Below are 14,470 nucleotides of genomic sequence, written 5' to 3'. Positions count from 1 at the left end.
AGTGAGCCACCCAGGAACCCCTGTCTGAGGAACTCTATTTCTCCTTCTATTCTGTATAAGAGACTTGCTAGAAAGAATATTCTTATCTGTAGGTTTTTTCCTTTAGCCTTTTGAATATATTATCCCTCCTTTTATGCCTGCCAAGTTTCTGGTGAGAAATAAGCTGATAGACTTATTGGAGGACCCTTATATGTAACTCTATTTTTTTCCCTGCTTTAAATTTTCTTTCTTTGTCACTTTTTGCTGTATTGATTACTGTGTCTTTGTGTGAATTTCCTTGGTTTGATTTTGTTGAGGTTTCTCTGAGCCTCTTGGATCTGCAGATTAGAGAACTTTGCATTTATTATTTCTTCAAATATATTTTCTTCCCCCCCCTTCTCTCTTTTCTCCCTTTGGGACCCCTATAATGGAAATGGTATTATGCTTGATGGAGTCACTGTGTTCCTGAAGACCATTCTTGTTTTGCATAATTCTTTTTTTCTCTCATTTGTTCAGTTTGATTATTTTCCATTACTCTGTTCTAGTTCATTAATTCATTCCTTCTCTTCTTGCAGTCTGCTATTTATTCTATCAAGTGTATTTTAAATTTCATTTATTCATTTAATGTGTTCTTCATCTATGATTGGTTCATTTTTACTTTTTACTTTTTTGGTGCAAAAGGGTGGTTTTATTAAAGCACAGGGATAGGACGTTGTGGGCAGAATTGCACTGGGGTTGTGAGAAGCAATTGATTATATGCTACAGGGTGGGGAGGTAAAGAAAAAGGGAGGTTTTCAAAAGAACTTTCATATGCTAAAGAGGATCTACAAGATATGGGAGGCCTTGCCAGTGTCAAGTTAAGATTGTTTTTCCCTCTGGCAACCTGGAAAAATGTTACACATATCCCATCTAGAGATGGGGGTGAGGGGAAGTTGAAGGGTGTCAGCTTATGCTTTGTCCTCAGCTAGCCTTCTGCTCCCTCATCATTTCCCCCTTGAACAATTTTCATCCTTACATCTTTAAGGTTGTTGAAGGCAGAAGGTCCCATCTTCTGTAATTTCTTCTTGCTGAATAGGGGCATAGAGATGTCCCTATCTGAAGGTCAATATTGGTCAGTTGGGGATCATAAAGGGGGGTTACAAAAGGGAGAGGCAGTTTTCATATATGAACCTCCTTGACTGGAAAAGATTATCTATCAGTTGGAAGTTATGGCAGTGAAGGAGTCTTGGCACTAGGCAGGGAGACACCAGAAATGACAATAAAATAAGGTTAATATTATAATGAGAAAGAGAAGTCTGAATAAAAGACCTTTGATAGTTGACCTTTGGTAATTACCTTTGATAATTTTCCTCCAGTCCAGGAGTTTAAAGCAATAACTAAAGGAAAGAGAGATTATTTAAAGTGCTAATTTGAGTATTCATGTCAGTTAAAAACCTGGAAATATTTTTGTGGTAATCTGGAACATATACATAACATACTGCTTTTATGATACATTTTCTATTAAGGATCTCACCAACGTCCTCCGCTCTCTTTTCAAGTTCATTGAGTATCTTTATGATCATTACCTTAAATTCTCTATCAGGCATGTTGATTATATATGTTTCACTTAAGTCTCCTGTGGTGATTTTGTCCTCTTCCATTTATGATTCTTTCCTTTGACTCCTCATTTTGCCTATTACTTTGTGTCTGTTTCTCTGTGTTAGGAAAGTCACCTACAAATCTTGCTCTTGAAAGTAGTGGGTTTGACTTGCATTTTTAATTAGATAGAGCTGGTCCTTCTCAGAGTGGACACAAAGCTGGTGAAGAGACTGGCTGGTAGTGAGGGTTGGGAGGGTGCTATGGTGCTGCAAGCTGTGTGTGATGTTCTTCCTCGGGAAGAACATTTCCACAGGAAATGCATAGCTGCTATGGAGACTGTGCCAGCCAGGCTATTTTGCAAAACATATACAGGCTGAGGATACCATTTTAACAAGGGGTGGGCATTCTCTGCAGGAGCTGGTGATGTGCAGTGTTGGCAAGGTTTGTGTATATCTTCTGGGGGAGGAGATCTGCAGCACCCATACTGTGGCATGCCTGGCTTGAGGGCTGGGGGTAGTGTAAGCAAGTTAGGTAGTGAATGCTGGAGCAGTGCTGATTCTTGCACATGGTTGTGTGTTTATGATGAGGGGTGGGTAAGGGAAATGGCACCTGCTATTACCTTTATTCCTAGAGAAGTCCCTCAGATAATTCTGAGATTAGTAACTAACTCTTTCTCCCATAAGCTCCAGGCACCTTCAAACTGTTGCTTCCAAGCTGTATCTCTGTGAGCTGTTGGCTACGCTATCTCTTTAAGGTCAGGGGCTCAGATTCCTATCACCGTCTGGGCTCTCTCAGAGCTGAACCTGCTGATTTAAAAAAAAAAAAAAAAATTGTATTTAGGTTCAATTTAATTAACATAGAGTGTATTATTAGTTTCAAAGGTAAAGTTCCATAATTCTTCAGTTGTCTACAACACTCAGTGCTCATTACTTTAAGCACCCTCCTTAATGTCCATCACCCACTTATCCCATCCCTCCACCCCCCTTCCTTTCAGCAACCCTCAATTTGTTCCCTCTGGTTAAGAGTCTCTTATGTTTTGCCTCCCTCTCTGTTTTCCTCTTCCTTCCCTTTCCCTATGTTCATCTGTTTTGTTTCTTAAATTCTACATATGAGTGAAATCATATGGTATTTGTCTTTCTCTGACTGACTTATTTCACTTAGCATAATACACTCTAGTTCCGTCCATGTCATTGAGCCTGCTGATTTTTAAAGTTCCAGGCTTTAAGTTCCACTAGTGGGAGCATTCATGAAATTTAGCCCTTCTGATTTTCAAAGCCATATGCTATTGGGATTTCTCTTCTTTTTGCAGGCTCCGTGGTACACTAATCTGCTTCTTGCCCCTCTCTACACCCAAAGCTCCTTTCCTCTTGTGGTCAAATGTAGGGTTTAGGTTTCCACTGAGTCTTCATCCTCTTCAATATAGACTCTCTTTACCTTCCTTTGTGGAGTACATTCAACTGGTCTTTGAGTCCTTTTCTGGGTTATTTGCCCTTATGTAAGTGTTATCTAGTTATATCCATGGGACAAAATAAATTTAGGGTCCTCCTAATCTACCATCTTCCCCAGAAGTTATTAGCAAAATTTTTCAGAAGCATTGTGCTTTCTTCTGGCAGATGCAACTATACAAATTCACTATTTTATCTCAAGGCTCTATCAACTCTCCAGTTTTCTATTCCATAGGACATTTTCCAGTTCCATTACAGTGATGATATAATGCTATCGGACCTGGTTAGAAAGAAGTGGCAAAATTCTAGACACTTTTGTAAGTCACATATATATCAGAGAGTAGGAAATATATTTCCCCCAAATTCATGGGCTTACCCCTTTAAGATAATTTTTAGGAAGCCAGTAGTTGAGGGTAGATGCAGTAGTGTTTGAATTTTCTGAGACACATATGGATATTATGTTGAGAATTTGTTAGCTCCTATAGGTGAATCTTAGTGTAGAACTTTATGATTTAAAACAGTGCTCTTCCATCCTCTGCAGCTTTCTTATAATAAGAAAACATTTCTGTAACACTAATTTGAAGAGATATATGCACCTCTATATTTATTACAACATTAGTTATAATAACCAAGATATAGAAGCAACCTATGTCCATCGATAGATGAATGGATAAAGGCACACACACACACACACACACACACACACACACAGGAATATTACTCAGCCATAAAAAGGAATGAAATGTTGCCATTTGCAATAATATGGATGGACCTAGAAGGTATAGTGCTAAATGAAATAAGTGAGACATAGAAAGAAAAAAATGATTTCATTCATATGTAGAATTTAAGAAATAAAACAAATGAATGAGGAAAAAAGAGAGAGAAACAAAAAACCAGATAACAAACTGATGGTCACCAGAGGGGAGGTGGATGGGTGTATGGGTGAAATAAATAAAGGGGAATAAGATAGTTACAAAATAAATAAATCACAGAAATGAAAAGTAGAGCATCTAGAATATAGTCAACAAGATGATAATAGCATTTCTTGGTGACAGATGGTAGCTAACACAGTGGTGAGCACTGAATAATGCATAGAGATGTTGAATAATGTTGAATACACCTTAAACTAATACAACACTATATCTTAGTTATACTTCAATAAAGGAATTTAAAACTGAAAAGAAAAGGAAAGGAGGAAGAAGAGGGAAGGAAAGAAAAAGAAAAGAAACAAACAAATAAAGGGAAAAAAAAACCCATTTCTGGCTAGTTGCTAGAACTTAGTAGAGAGCAAACCCTTAAAGTTAGCACATAACATCAGATCTGTAAGTATGAACTGAGTGAAAATCCACAATGACTTTTAAAATAGTGATTCTCAACCCAGGATTATCTTATCCAGCTACTGCTTTAAAAATCTATAGCAGGGGGCGCCTGGGTGGCTCAGTGGGTTAAGCCTCTGCCTTCAGCTCAGGTCCTGGTCTCAGGGTCCTGGGATCGAGCCCCGCATCAGGCTCTCTGCTTAGCAGGGAGCCTGCTTCTCCCTCTCTCTCTCTCTGCCTCCCTCTCTGCCTACTTGTGATCTCTCTCTGTCAAATAAATAAATAAATAAAATCTTTAAAAAAAAAAAATCTATAGCAGGATAGGGACAACTGGGTGGCTCAGTCATTATGTGTCTCCCTTTGGCTCAGGTCATGATCCCAGGGTCCTGGGATTGAGCCTCACATCGGGCTAAACCTGCTTCTCCCTCTCCCACACCCCCTGCTTGTGCTCCCTCTTTTGCTGTGTCTCTATTTTTGTCAAATAAACAAATAAATAAAGGTGGAATATACATTGGCATTTATTGTTTCCAAACAAGGAGATGGTTCTTAACTGCCAACATCCGAAATTCTACCTACCAGCTTCCTTTAACGCACAGTATTCTCTGTGGGAAAGCTGAGACATACTAAGGAGTTAATGCACTCTATGAAAATGAAAAGAAACAAACAAACAAACAAACCTCCAGCTTCCTTTACCTTCAGTGAGGACAATTCTAAGCCACAGTTTATAGAGTCTCCCAGTGGGCCATGATAGGCTTAAATCTCAGTTACATTTATCAACATAAGCACCTTTCATGTCTTAGTCTCAATTCCCACATCCTTAATGATGTTTCCAAAAATCATCTTTCTTTTTTTTTTTTAAAGATTTTTTTTTTTTATTTTACTCATTTGACAGAGAGAGAGAGAGAATCACTAGTAGGCAGAGCAGCAGGCAGAGAGGGAGAAGCAGGCTCCCCGCTGAGCAGAGAGCCCGATGTGGGGCTCGATCCCAGGACCCCGAGATCATGACCTGAGCCGAAGGCAGAGGCTTAACCCACTGAGCCACCCAGGTGCCCCCCAAAAATCATCTTTCAAATAAACTACTGATGATCAGTTTTTGTCTTTGGATCTTCTGAGGGAGTACAACCTGAGTAACTAGACAGAGTTACTAGTCCTTCATATATTTGATATAATGATGCCTGACATTCTTCAAAGCAAGTTGGCAGTTTATTTGCAAACCTATAGGAAGTAGAAGAGAAGTAATTATATCCTTTTATTATCAAATTATCATAATTTCAGTTATAAATATTATTTAGTAGATAGTGATGCTGTCTGCTAAAACCACCCATATTGTAGTAGATTCACAATTTCCATGGTAGCAAAGGTAATGAGTATCTATAGGAGTAGGTATCTATTCAATGAGGTAGATGTTATATCTAGATCTGGATGTGTTAAGTTTCAGAAACCTAAGTGAAAATATTCAATAGGCTAATGGATATATAGTTTTAGAGCTCCAAAGCCAGATTTATTCAGCAAAATTTGACATAATATCCGTGTTTGCTCAATCTTTTTATGGCTACCTTGATGTCTTTGTTCCGTAATGTATAGATGGCAGGATTCAAGACAGGGGTAATAGCAAAGTCAACAATGAACAGGTATTTGTCAATTGATGATGTGGGGAAAGGCCAGACATAGAGAAACATGCATGGAGTGAAAAAGAGAACCACCACAGTGATGTGAGCTGACAGGGTGACAAATGCTTTGGATAAGTCTCCTGAAGAACGTTTCCAGACAGTGACCAAAATGAAGATGTAGGAAAGAATAAGCAAGAAGAAGGTACCCATAGTCATGAAGCCACTGTTGGCAGCAATAATAAATTCAAACCTGTCTCCATCTGTGCATGCAAGTTTTATGATCCTGGGAAAGTCACAGTAAAAGCTGTCTACTTCATTAGGACCGCAAAAGGGCAAGTTTATAATGAAAGCAAACTGAGACATAGCATGGATCACCCCAGTTACCCAGCCAGCAATTACAAATGAAACACATATTTTAGGGTTCATGATGTTCAGGTAGTGAAGAGGCTTACAGATTGCTGTGTACCTGTCAAATGCCATGGCTATGAGTAACACCATCTCCACTCCTCCCATGATGTGGATGAAACATATCTGTGTCATGCAGCTTTTGAAAGAAATAATCTTATATTCATTTAAAAGGTCCTTAATCATCTTTGGGACTGTTGTAGAGGAAAGCCCTACATCAATGAGTGACAAGTTGGCCAGCAGGAAGTACATAGGAGAATGTAGGTGAGAATCAAAAATTACCAAAAAGAAAATGAAGAGATTTCCCAGGATGATCCCTAAATAAATCAAGGAAAAAATAAACATGAGAAAAACTTTAGTTTCCCAAGAACTAGAGAGTCCCAGCAACATAAACCCAGAAACCACAGAATCATTCAGTCCTTCCATTGACTTGGGCAGACAAGCTGATTTCAAATCACCTGAGGATAGAAAATGAAAAAGAGTGAGAATCAATAGTACAAATGTAGGTTTTCTGTAGTTCCTGGGTGACTCAGTCAAAGTGTCTGACTCTTGACTTCAGGTTAGGTCATGATGTCAGGGTTGTAAGGTCAAGCCCCACATCAGACTCCATGCTCAGTATAGAGCCCTTCTGCCCCTCTCCCTTCCCTCTTTAGAAAAAAAAAAAAAACAGAAATCAAATGCAGTTTTCCTACTTATGCTGGTAGTTTGTTGTATGGTTCATATTCTAGAGTTAGAAATCATCTAATTGAAAAGAAAAAATAAAAGAAAATAGAATTACTATAATGATCAGGGAGTGATTATATAAAAATAGGAAAAAAATTTTTGAGTACTTTAGATAGCGATTAATTGGGGGTATTTCCCTTCTTAGTCCATTATCAGGCATTTTTTTTCCTTTTACTGATTTCAAGACATTTTCCCTGACTACTTAATTAGGTATTCTCACAACCGAATGATCTCTAACATTTCCGTAACTTTTACATTAATGCTCACATACTAACTTGCATATTTTTGTCAGCTGGATATTTTATTTCACTGGTCAAATAGTTTTAGGCTGAAACTGTTTAATAAATTTCACCTTGCTTTACCTCATCTGTGGGTTTTCGGGGTTTTTTTTTGGGTACAATTTATCATGCATGTCTGATATTCAGATTTAAATTATTTATAATGCTTTATTCAAGACACACTGTCATGATGGATGCATAGATCTCTATATCAAAGAAAATAGTGAAGAGAATAAATACCTGTTAGTAAGGAAATGTTTATTAAGCAAAGATAATATCAATAGATAACACACATTTATCCCTTCTTGCAAGCCACTGTGCTTAGCACATTATCTGCACTAAGCACATTTTAACTTTATAAAATTCCATAAGACAGTAACTGTTTTATTAGATTCATTGTATCAGAGGAAAAACTGAATTCCAAAGGGATCAACTGTCGGAGCCAGAATTTGTATCTACAGGTACAGGATATCAGAATTCCTGATCTTAAACACTATGATCTTCAAGGACAGCCCCTTCATATATATCCTGGGTCTTGTAAAAGACCCATCAATTAATTTTCTTCCTCTTTAAATTTTCCTTGACTTATAACAGGCATAAAATTACTATTATTACCTATTATTAGCATAATGAACTTTCTTTTTAAAAAATTAAATCTCTATATTGTGTCCCATTCCAGTTTTTTCTCTCTCCAACTCTTCATTGGTAAGCTGGTCCACACTTTTTGTTCATTCAGAAGCTAAAAATGGTGTCTACAGATTTCTTGTTTGTTAGAAAGAAGCTTTAGACTCCAGATACCTCATGTAATAATCACTTTTCAGTCATTATTTACCTTTATCTTTCTGCAGGTTTTGATAGTTTATCATGCCATTGTTTCTGTAACCCCTTCTGCCTTTGGCTTCCTGTCTTCTTTAAAGCTGTTCCCCTTCCCACTTCTTGCCAGTAGAAATTCTGTTTGTTCAGGTAGTGAGATGAAATCACTTCAATTAGGAGGGAGTAACCCTTGAAAGTATATTATATGATTTTTCTGACCTAGTTACTATAATTATATTTTTCTTGGTCCTGGATTGGTGTAAGATGGATCACACGGCCCATGACTGTTCAGTGAATTGTAAATCAATGTTGTCTGTGAAGGGTTTTCTTTCCCAAATAAAATGACATATCTTCATGTGCAGATGGATTTTCCTGGTCCATTTTTCCTGCATTTGATGCTAATGTTATGCCTAAAGGTGAAGCAACCATAAAATTCTAAAGCTCAAATACTAAAAGTAATAGTGAAAAGTTCGAAAATTATCTGGGCCCCAAGCTGCATTTAGAGTCACTTAACCAAAGCCACAAATGATCTCCCTCCTTCTGCTTTTTAGTACCTACAAGTTCACTTCTCTATCTGTAGATTTATCACTGGACTTGAGAGCAATATATTTAAAGCTGTATGCGATTCACACAAATTCAAGTCTGGCCTCCACCTTCAAGTTAACATGTCAAACTGAACTCACTGTATTCCACTCCAATGTTTTAATAAATATCATTACCATTTTCCCAGATGCCTAATATAAACATCTGTATGGGACTTTTGTTTGTATTACCCTTTCAACCTCTAGTTGCATGACTTTTATTGTCAAATATTTCTTAATTTCTCTCCTCTTCATTTCTCTTGTCATATTATTCTGCTTCTAGTGCATATATTTTCCCATCTTGACAATTGAAAAGGGTAGTCAATAATCTTTCTTCTCCATTCTTTCGCAAGTCCAGTCCATTCTATAGTTTGATTTGAGATATTATCTATCAAAAGTCAAAAAGAATCATGTGGCTTTCCTACTTAAAGCCTCTAGTTTGTCTGTCAAGAGAAAATTCTTGAAATCCCACAGCATATCTCCTACTACTTTGAAAAGAGAGGAGTAATATTTGGTTTCAGAAGATATTTCCATGAAAATTATAGGGAATTAATGCCCTAAACAGTCACTGGATAAGTTTCAAAATTGATTCCTGATAAAAACCCTGAGTAAATTAGGAAAGATTACTATTTTTAACATGATTCTAATAGAATTTTTAAACTAATAGTTAAAATCTGATTACAGATGAAATATCAAAATCAGTAATATAAAGAAGGAAGCCTACAGCACTGTTTCAATCACATTACATAACCAGAATGATTAAATCAAATAATACTGAAGGGAAGGTAGCAAAATATATTTATTCACAAGTCACACAATTATCTACCTCAAAAACTTAAGACAAATATTAAGAAATATTAAATTTAATAAGATCATTTTAATTAATGTAGTGTCAGTAATAACCTGTTAAATATAAGAGAAACTTCATTTACAAGTGAACCAAATGTTCAGTGTATGCATTCCACTGAAAAATCATAAATTTTTCTGAAATATTTGAAGCCCTATATGATATAGGAAATGAAACTATGCAAATGGAGGGAAGAAAATGCCAAGTAATAAAAATATCAATTCTCACTGACCAATCTGTGCAGTGAAAATCTTTTAGAATATTAAAAAGTGATTCAAATGTCCATTTTAAAGCTCAGAAAATTATACCAAAGAAATGAAATGGAAATTAGAAAAGGAATGAGAATGCTTATTATGAAAGATATTAGAGTATATCCTAAATCTATATGAATTAAACTCATTAATTTGACTAAAGTTGAACAGATAAACATAACAAAACTGTGATAAGTTAAGACTGTGATACAAATAGATAATTTAGTATATGATAAAAAGGCATCACAATTATGTAGGTAATGAAGAGCTATTCAATCTAATACAACCCTCTATGTTAACTACACTGGAATTAAAATAAAAATAAATTCAGGATATTTGATAGTTGTTAAACATGTACCTCAACTTTGGGAACATAAAATTTTAAGAATCTTATCATACATTTTATAACAGGTTTAAAGTAAATTCTGGGTGATTAGAAGGCTTAAATGTACAAGTAAAATTATATAATTTTAATAAAATATGTGAATTAATTTTAAAACGAGATCAAAGAGATTTACTCCAAATTCAGAAAGTAGGTTCCATTTTTTAAATTTTCTCCTCAACAGAATGAATAAGCCTATTGCTGCTTTAGAATTGGGGAAGCAGTGCTTCTCATTCTGAGCTGAAGGGAAATGTGAAGTGGTACAGTCATTCTAGAAGTTAACTGAGTCATAAAAATTTTAAAAAAAGGTGGGGGGGTGTTTGGGTGGCTCAATCTATTAAGCATCTGCTGTCACCTCAGGTCATGATCCCAGGGTCCCGGGATTGAGCCCCACATCAGGCTCATTGTTCACTGGAGAGCCTGCTTCTTCCCCGCCTGCATTTGCCCCTGCTTGTACTTGTGCTCTGTCTCTCTCTCACTTGCTCTCAAAAACTAAAAATAAATAAATAACTCAGTAATCCTATTGGAATGATTTTGAAAGGAAATAGACAAATGAACACAATGTATTTGTAACATCATATTACTATGAGCATTTTGAATAATGTGAACTAATTGGAAACACATTGTTTAAGAATAACAGTGATTAAATAAGTGGATACATTCATATAAAGCAGGTTTAAAAATGAATATTAAATCTACTATAAGTAGTGTGAAGTTATCCATAAGTCAAGGAAACATTTGCAGAGTAATGGCATTTTTCATGGTAAATGTGTTGGACTCACCCCAATTTTCTACATGTGGTGGGATTTTAAATAATATTATATTTGTTTCCTTATCCCCAACTTGATTTGCTATATTTTTAGAGGTAACATTTATTTTTTTAACTTGAAAACAAATGTTTCAATATAAATTGAGTTGACGGAAATATTTATGTAGGAGCCATTTTCAATACATAGTAAAACACAGTGTTTAAGGTCACAGACCAAAAGGCTAAACTGTTTGCATCTCCCAGATTCCCCATTTACCTTCTGTGTGTTCCATGTGAGTTACTCAGTTGCCAGATGTGTCTGTTCCTTCATCTGTTAAAGGCAGATACTAACAGTCACTGTCTCCTATAGTTGTTTTGAGGACTAAATGAGTTGCAACAAGAAAACATTGGACAGTGCCTGAACATAAATTAAGTGCTAAATAAGTGTTATCTATTATGATAATTTTGATGATTTTTCAGGAAGCAGACCTAGAGTTTTCAGACTGGTAACAGTGGTTGAATAAATTTGGCAGACAGAAAGCTAGCATGCTTTTTTCATGTTGTTTCAGTAGAAGAGCAAAGACACAGACATTGCTTTTTATTTTTATGATCCTAATATTCAGAGAAAAAGGAGATGGAAGACCCAATATACTTCACACTCTATTTTCAAAATATACTAGAGCTTTGAAGAATGTTTTGTTCATCTATCATATAGTTTTAACTCTGAGGATAAGATCAGAAGTGTATCAAACAATGACTGAAAATCATTCAAATAAAGTGAGTTAACAAAAGAAAAGGGTGACTAGAAGTAAATTGTGGGGAATATAAAAAAAGGAGATAATTATGGAACCTGATGCTAGAGAATTAAAAGGTGGGATTTCCACCTACCTGCACAGGCTCTGGTTTTCAACCCTCAGTAGCTTCAAGGGATTGAGAAACACAGAGACATTTACTCCCTTTTAGATTCATCTTTATTAATTGAGACATAAAGTTATAAATAGTTATTACCATTAGGAATGAAACCAATTACAGGACTGGGTATTAATAACTAATATCTATTCCATTATTGGCTATCTATAGACATTAGGAATTTCATGAACATTTACTTTTTTTCCCCAAGGGTCAAGTTACATGAGTTGCAGAACAGAGTAACAGAGAAATTGAAGAGTCCCTGTGATGAGTAGTAATTATGTGGTTTTGACAGTATTTTTACAAAATTTGAGATTAGAGATGTTATACATTACAGATATTTTATAAATTATAGAATTGTTGAAAGTTATCATCATCATGAATCACTGATTATATCTGTTTGGCATCAATATCATGCAACAGAATAAATACTACTACATACTCTTAATTGCTAATTCCTCTTAAAATTTTGAGAAATAATACATAAGCATTTGAAAAATATGAAAGCGTAATGGGTGGGGTAAAATAAGCTCAAATATGTTACTTGGAGTTTTAATATCTAAAATTATTCTATATAGAGTTCTAGAGACAAAGAAATTTTTGTTTTATGAAAAAAAAGTTTGTTCATGGGTTAAATATACCTAAATGTGTTTTTCAGTCTTCACAAACCACTGAATAAGCAAACAAGAGTATCCTGCCTAGGGCTTCACTGTAGGATTGCTTGGATTTCCATCAGTACAGCTTTGTGAAGAAATGATTTTCTGTTTAAAGGAAACCCAGGAGCTATTCAATTAAGATGAATCTATTTTCTGGAGGGATTCACTCCACAAAACCAGTCCTTTTTAGCTAAAGTGGCAAAACATTTTATGGCACGTATACTGGCTAAGTCCTTGTACATAGAGATAGAAAAATGGTGAATGACAAAATGAGAATGTAATAATCAGAGAATAATAAGAATACAGTCTAGTTTATGAAGTGTGAATTTTGTAGACGAGGCATGATCAAGATGAGGTAACAGTGCAGAAACAACTTGCAAAAGCCTGAGGATCTTTTTTCTGCAAAGTTGAATCCATTAATATTTATTGTTTCAGGCAGGCCTGATAAAAGAGTGGGAAGGCAATAGGTTCAGCATTAAATAATTAAGGATACATTCTCTAGTGACTACTTGTTCTCCTCATCTCAGCAGTATAAACTACAAGGAAATGTGAGGCAATGTGACTATGCAATGGCATGATGTACAATCTGTACTGACTTGACCAAAGTCTGAAGAAGTTACCATTTTGTGGCCAGTTGTTTAGAAATATGAATATTTTGTTCATATATTATTAATAAAAAACCAACTTACCTTACCAGTTTACCTTTTATTGATTATTTCATAGTATTGACTTTACCAGGACAATAATTTACCTTACAGTACATTCTGTCAACATAGCATTATAATGGGGGTGGTGTAGGTGATTTGGTGTCTGAGGAAAACTTGTTTGCTGCTTAACTGGGCAATTTCAGGTAGTAACCCTTAAAGTCTGGTATTCCTCTTAGTATTTTGATCATAGACACACTTCAGTGTTCAAAACCAAGTGTTAGTGTCAGTTCTGGTACTCTGTGAAGCAGTGACCACGACAGAATTATATCATATTTCTTGGCAGCAATGTCTGTGAAGGGGAATAAGAGCAGTAGTGGTAGGGAAAGCCTTCCTACAAAATGCCATGTGGCTCTTGTGGAAAAAAAAAAAAAAAAAAAGAGGGGAAAGCAGGGATGTAGGGTGGAGTAGTCTCAGACTGCAGTGTGCCTCTGAGAAAGCTTGAATAAGGTTGATGGGAGGCTCCAGGGCAAAGATTGCCCATTACAAGAATTCCACATGGGGCAGGAATATCCTGGCTCTGGTATGCCCATTGTTGTCAATCATTGGCTAGGAGAAGCCTGGGCAGACTGTGGCCTCTGTGAATGCTACAGTGGAATCTGACATGCAACAGCTAGAAGCTATCAGTTAAGTTCTTTCCACGAAGCCAATTTTGTCTTGAAAGGAGATGTGAGTGGTACACTCCTGTGGCTAAGTATAGTGTTAGAGAGTCCCTCCTTATTATATAGCAGATTTCACATTTGAAGCCTTTGCTTGTTTTTTTTCATTGTTCTTGTTTTTGGTTTTGTTTCAAAAGAACCTCATTTTTTCTTTACTAATACCTATTTGCTTCTAAAACGCTATTACATCTGCCTTTATATTATTCTTTACTCTTTAGAAATTCCTATTCTCATGAAGTTTACTGTCTATCTAGGAAAACAAATGAAACAGGCAATATTGTATATTAGATGCTATTGTAAGTAGGTAGATTGTCCTGGGTTGAGGAATCTATAGAAAGGGTATATAACTTTAAATAAAAATATTGTCTAGGAACAATAAATTTATTTTCTGTTTGTGTACCTCTTAATCCCTAATATATCACACATACCCTCATGCACATTTCTATCCTTTTATGCATTTTATTTAGTGCTCTTGCCTGAATTAACTGGTCGGGACTTCCAAAAAATGCCAAATATTAGTGTTAAGAGGAAGCATGTCTTTCTCATTTCCAGTTTTAGGCAATTTGTGCTGGAGATGTTATTTGCT

General features: G+C 35.8%; 2 protein-coding genes across 2 annotated transcripts in view; one reads left to right on the top strand and one right to left on the bottom strand.

The window, feature by feature from the left end:
- The window catches only part of LOC308346819 (olfactory receptor 4F3/4F16/4F29-like), a gene marked incomplete at both ends in the record, with an annotated part of 298,432 nt that overhangs the window by 221,512 nt on the left and 62,450 nt on the right, over positions 1-14,470 (top strand). The window lies entirely within an intron of this gene.
- On the bottom strand, positions 5,824-6,759 carry LOC308346817 (olfactory receptor 4F21-like; the record flags this gene model as incomplete). Its single annotated transcript, XM_080809865.1, has 1 exon — positions 5,824-6,759. One exon carries the CDS (start codon positions 6,757-6,759, stop codon positions 5,824-5,826), a length of 936 nt encoding a protein of 311 aa, XP_080665991.1.

Source organism: Martes martes (genome assembly GCF_963455335.1).
Source record: "Martes martes genome assembly, chromosome: 7".
NCBI classification, from domain to species: Eukaryota; Metazoa; Chordata; class Mammalia; order Carnivora; family Mustelidae; genus Martes; species Martes martes.
This window is presented reverse-complemented; position numbering and strand designations above follow the sequence as displayed.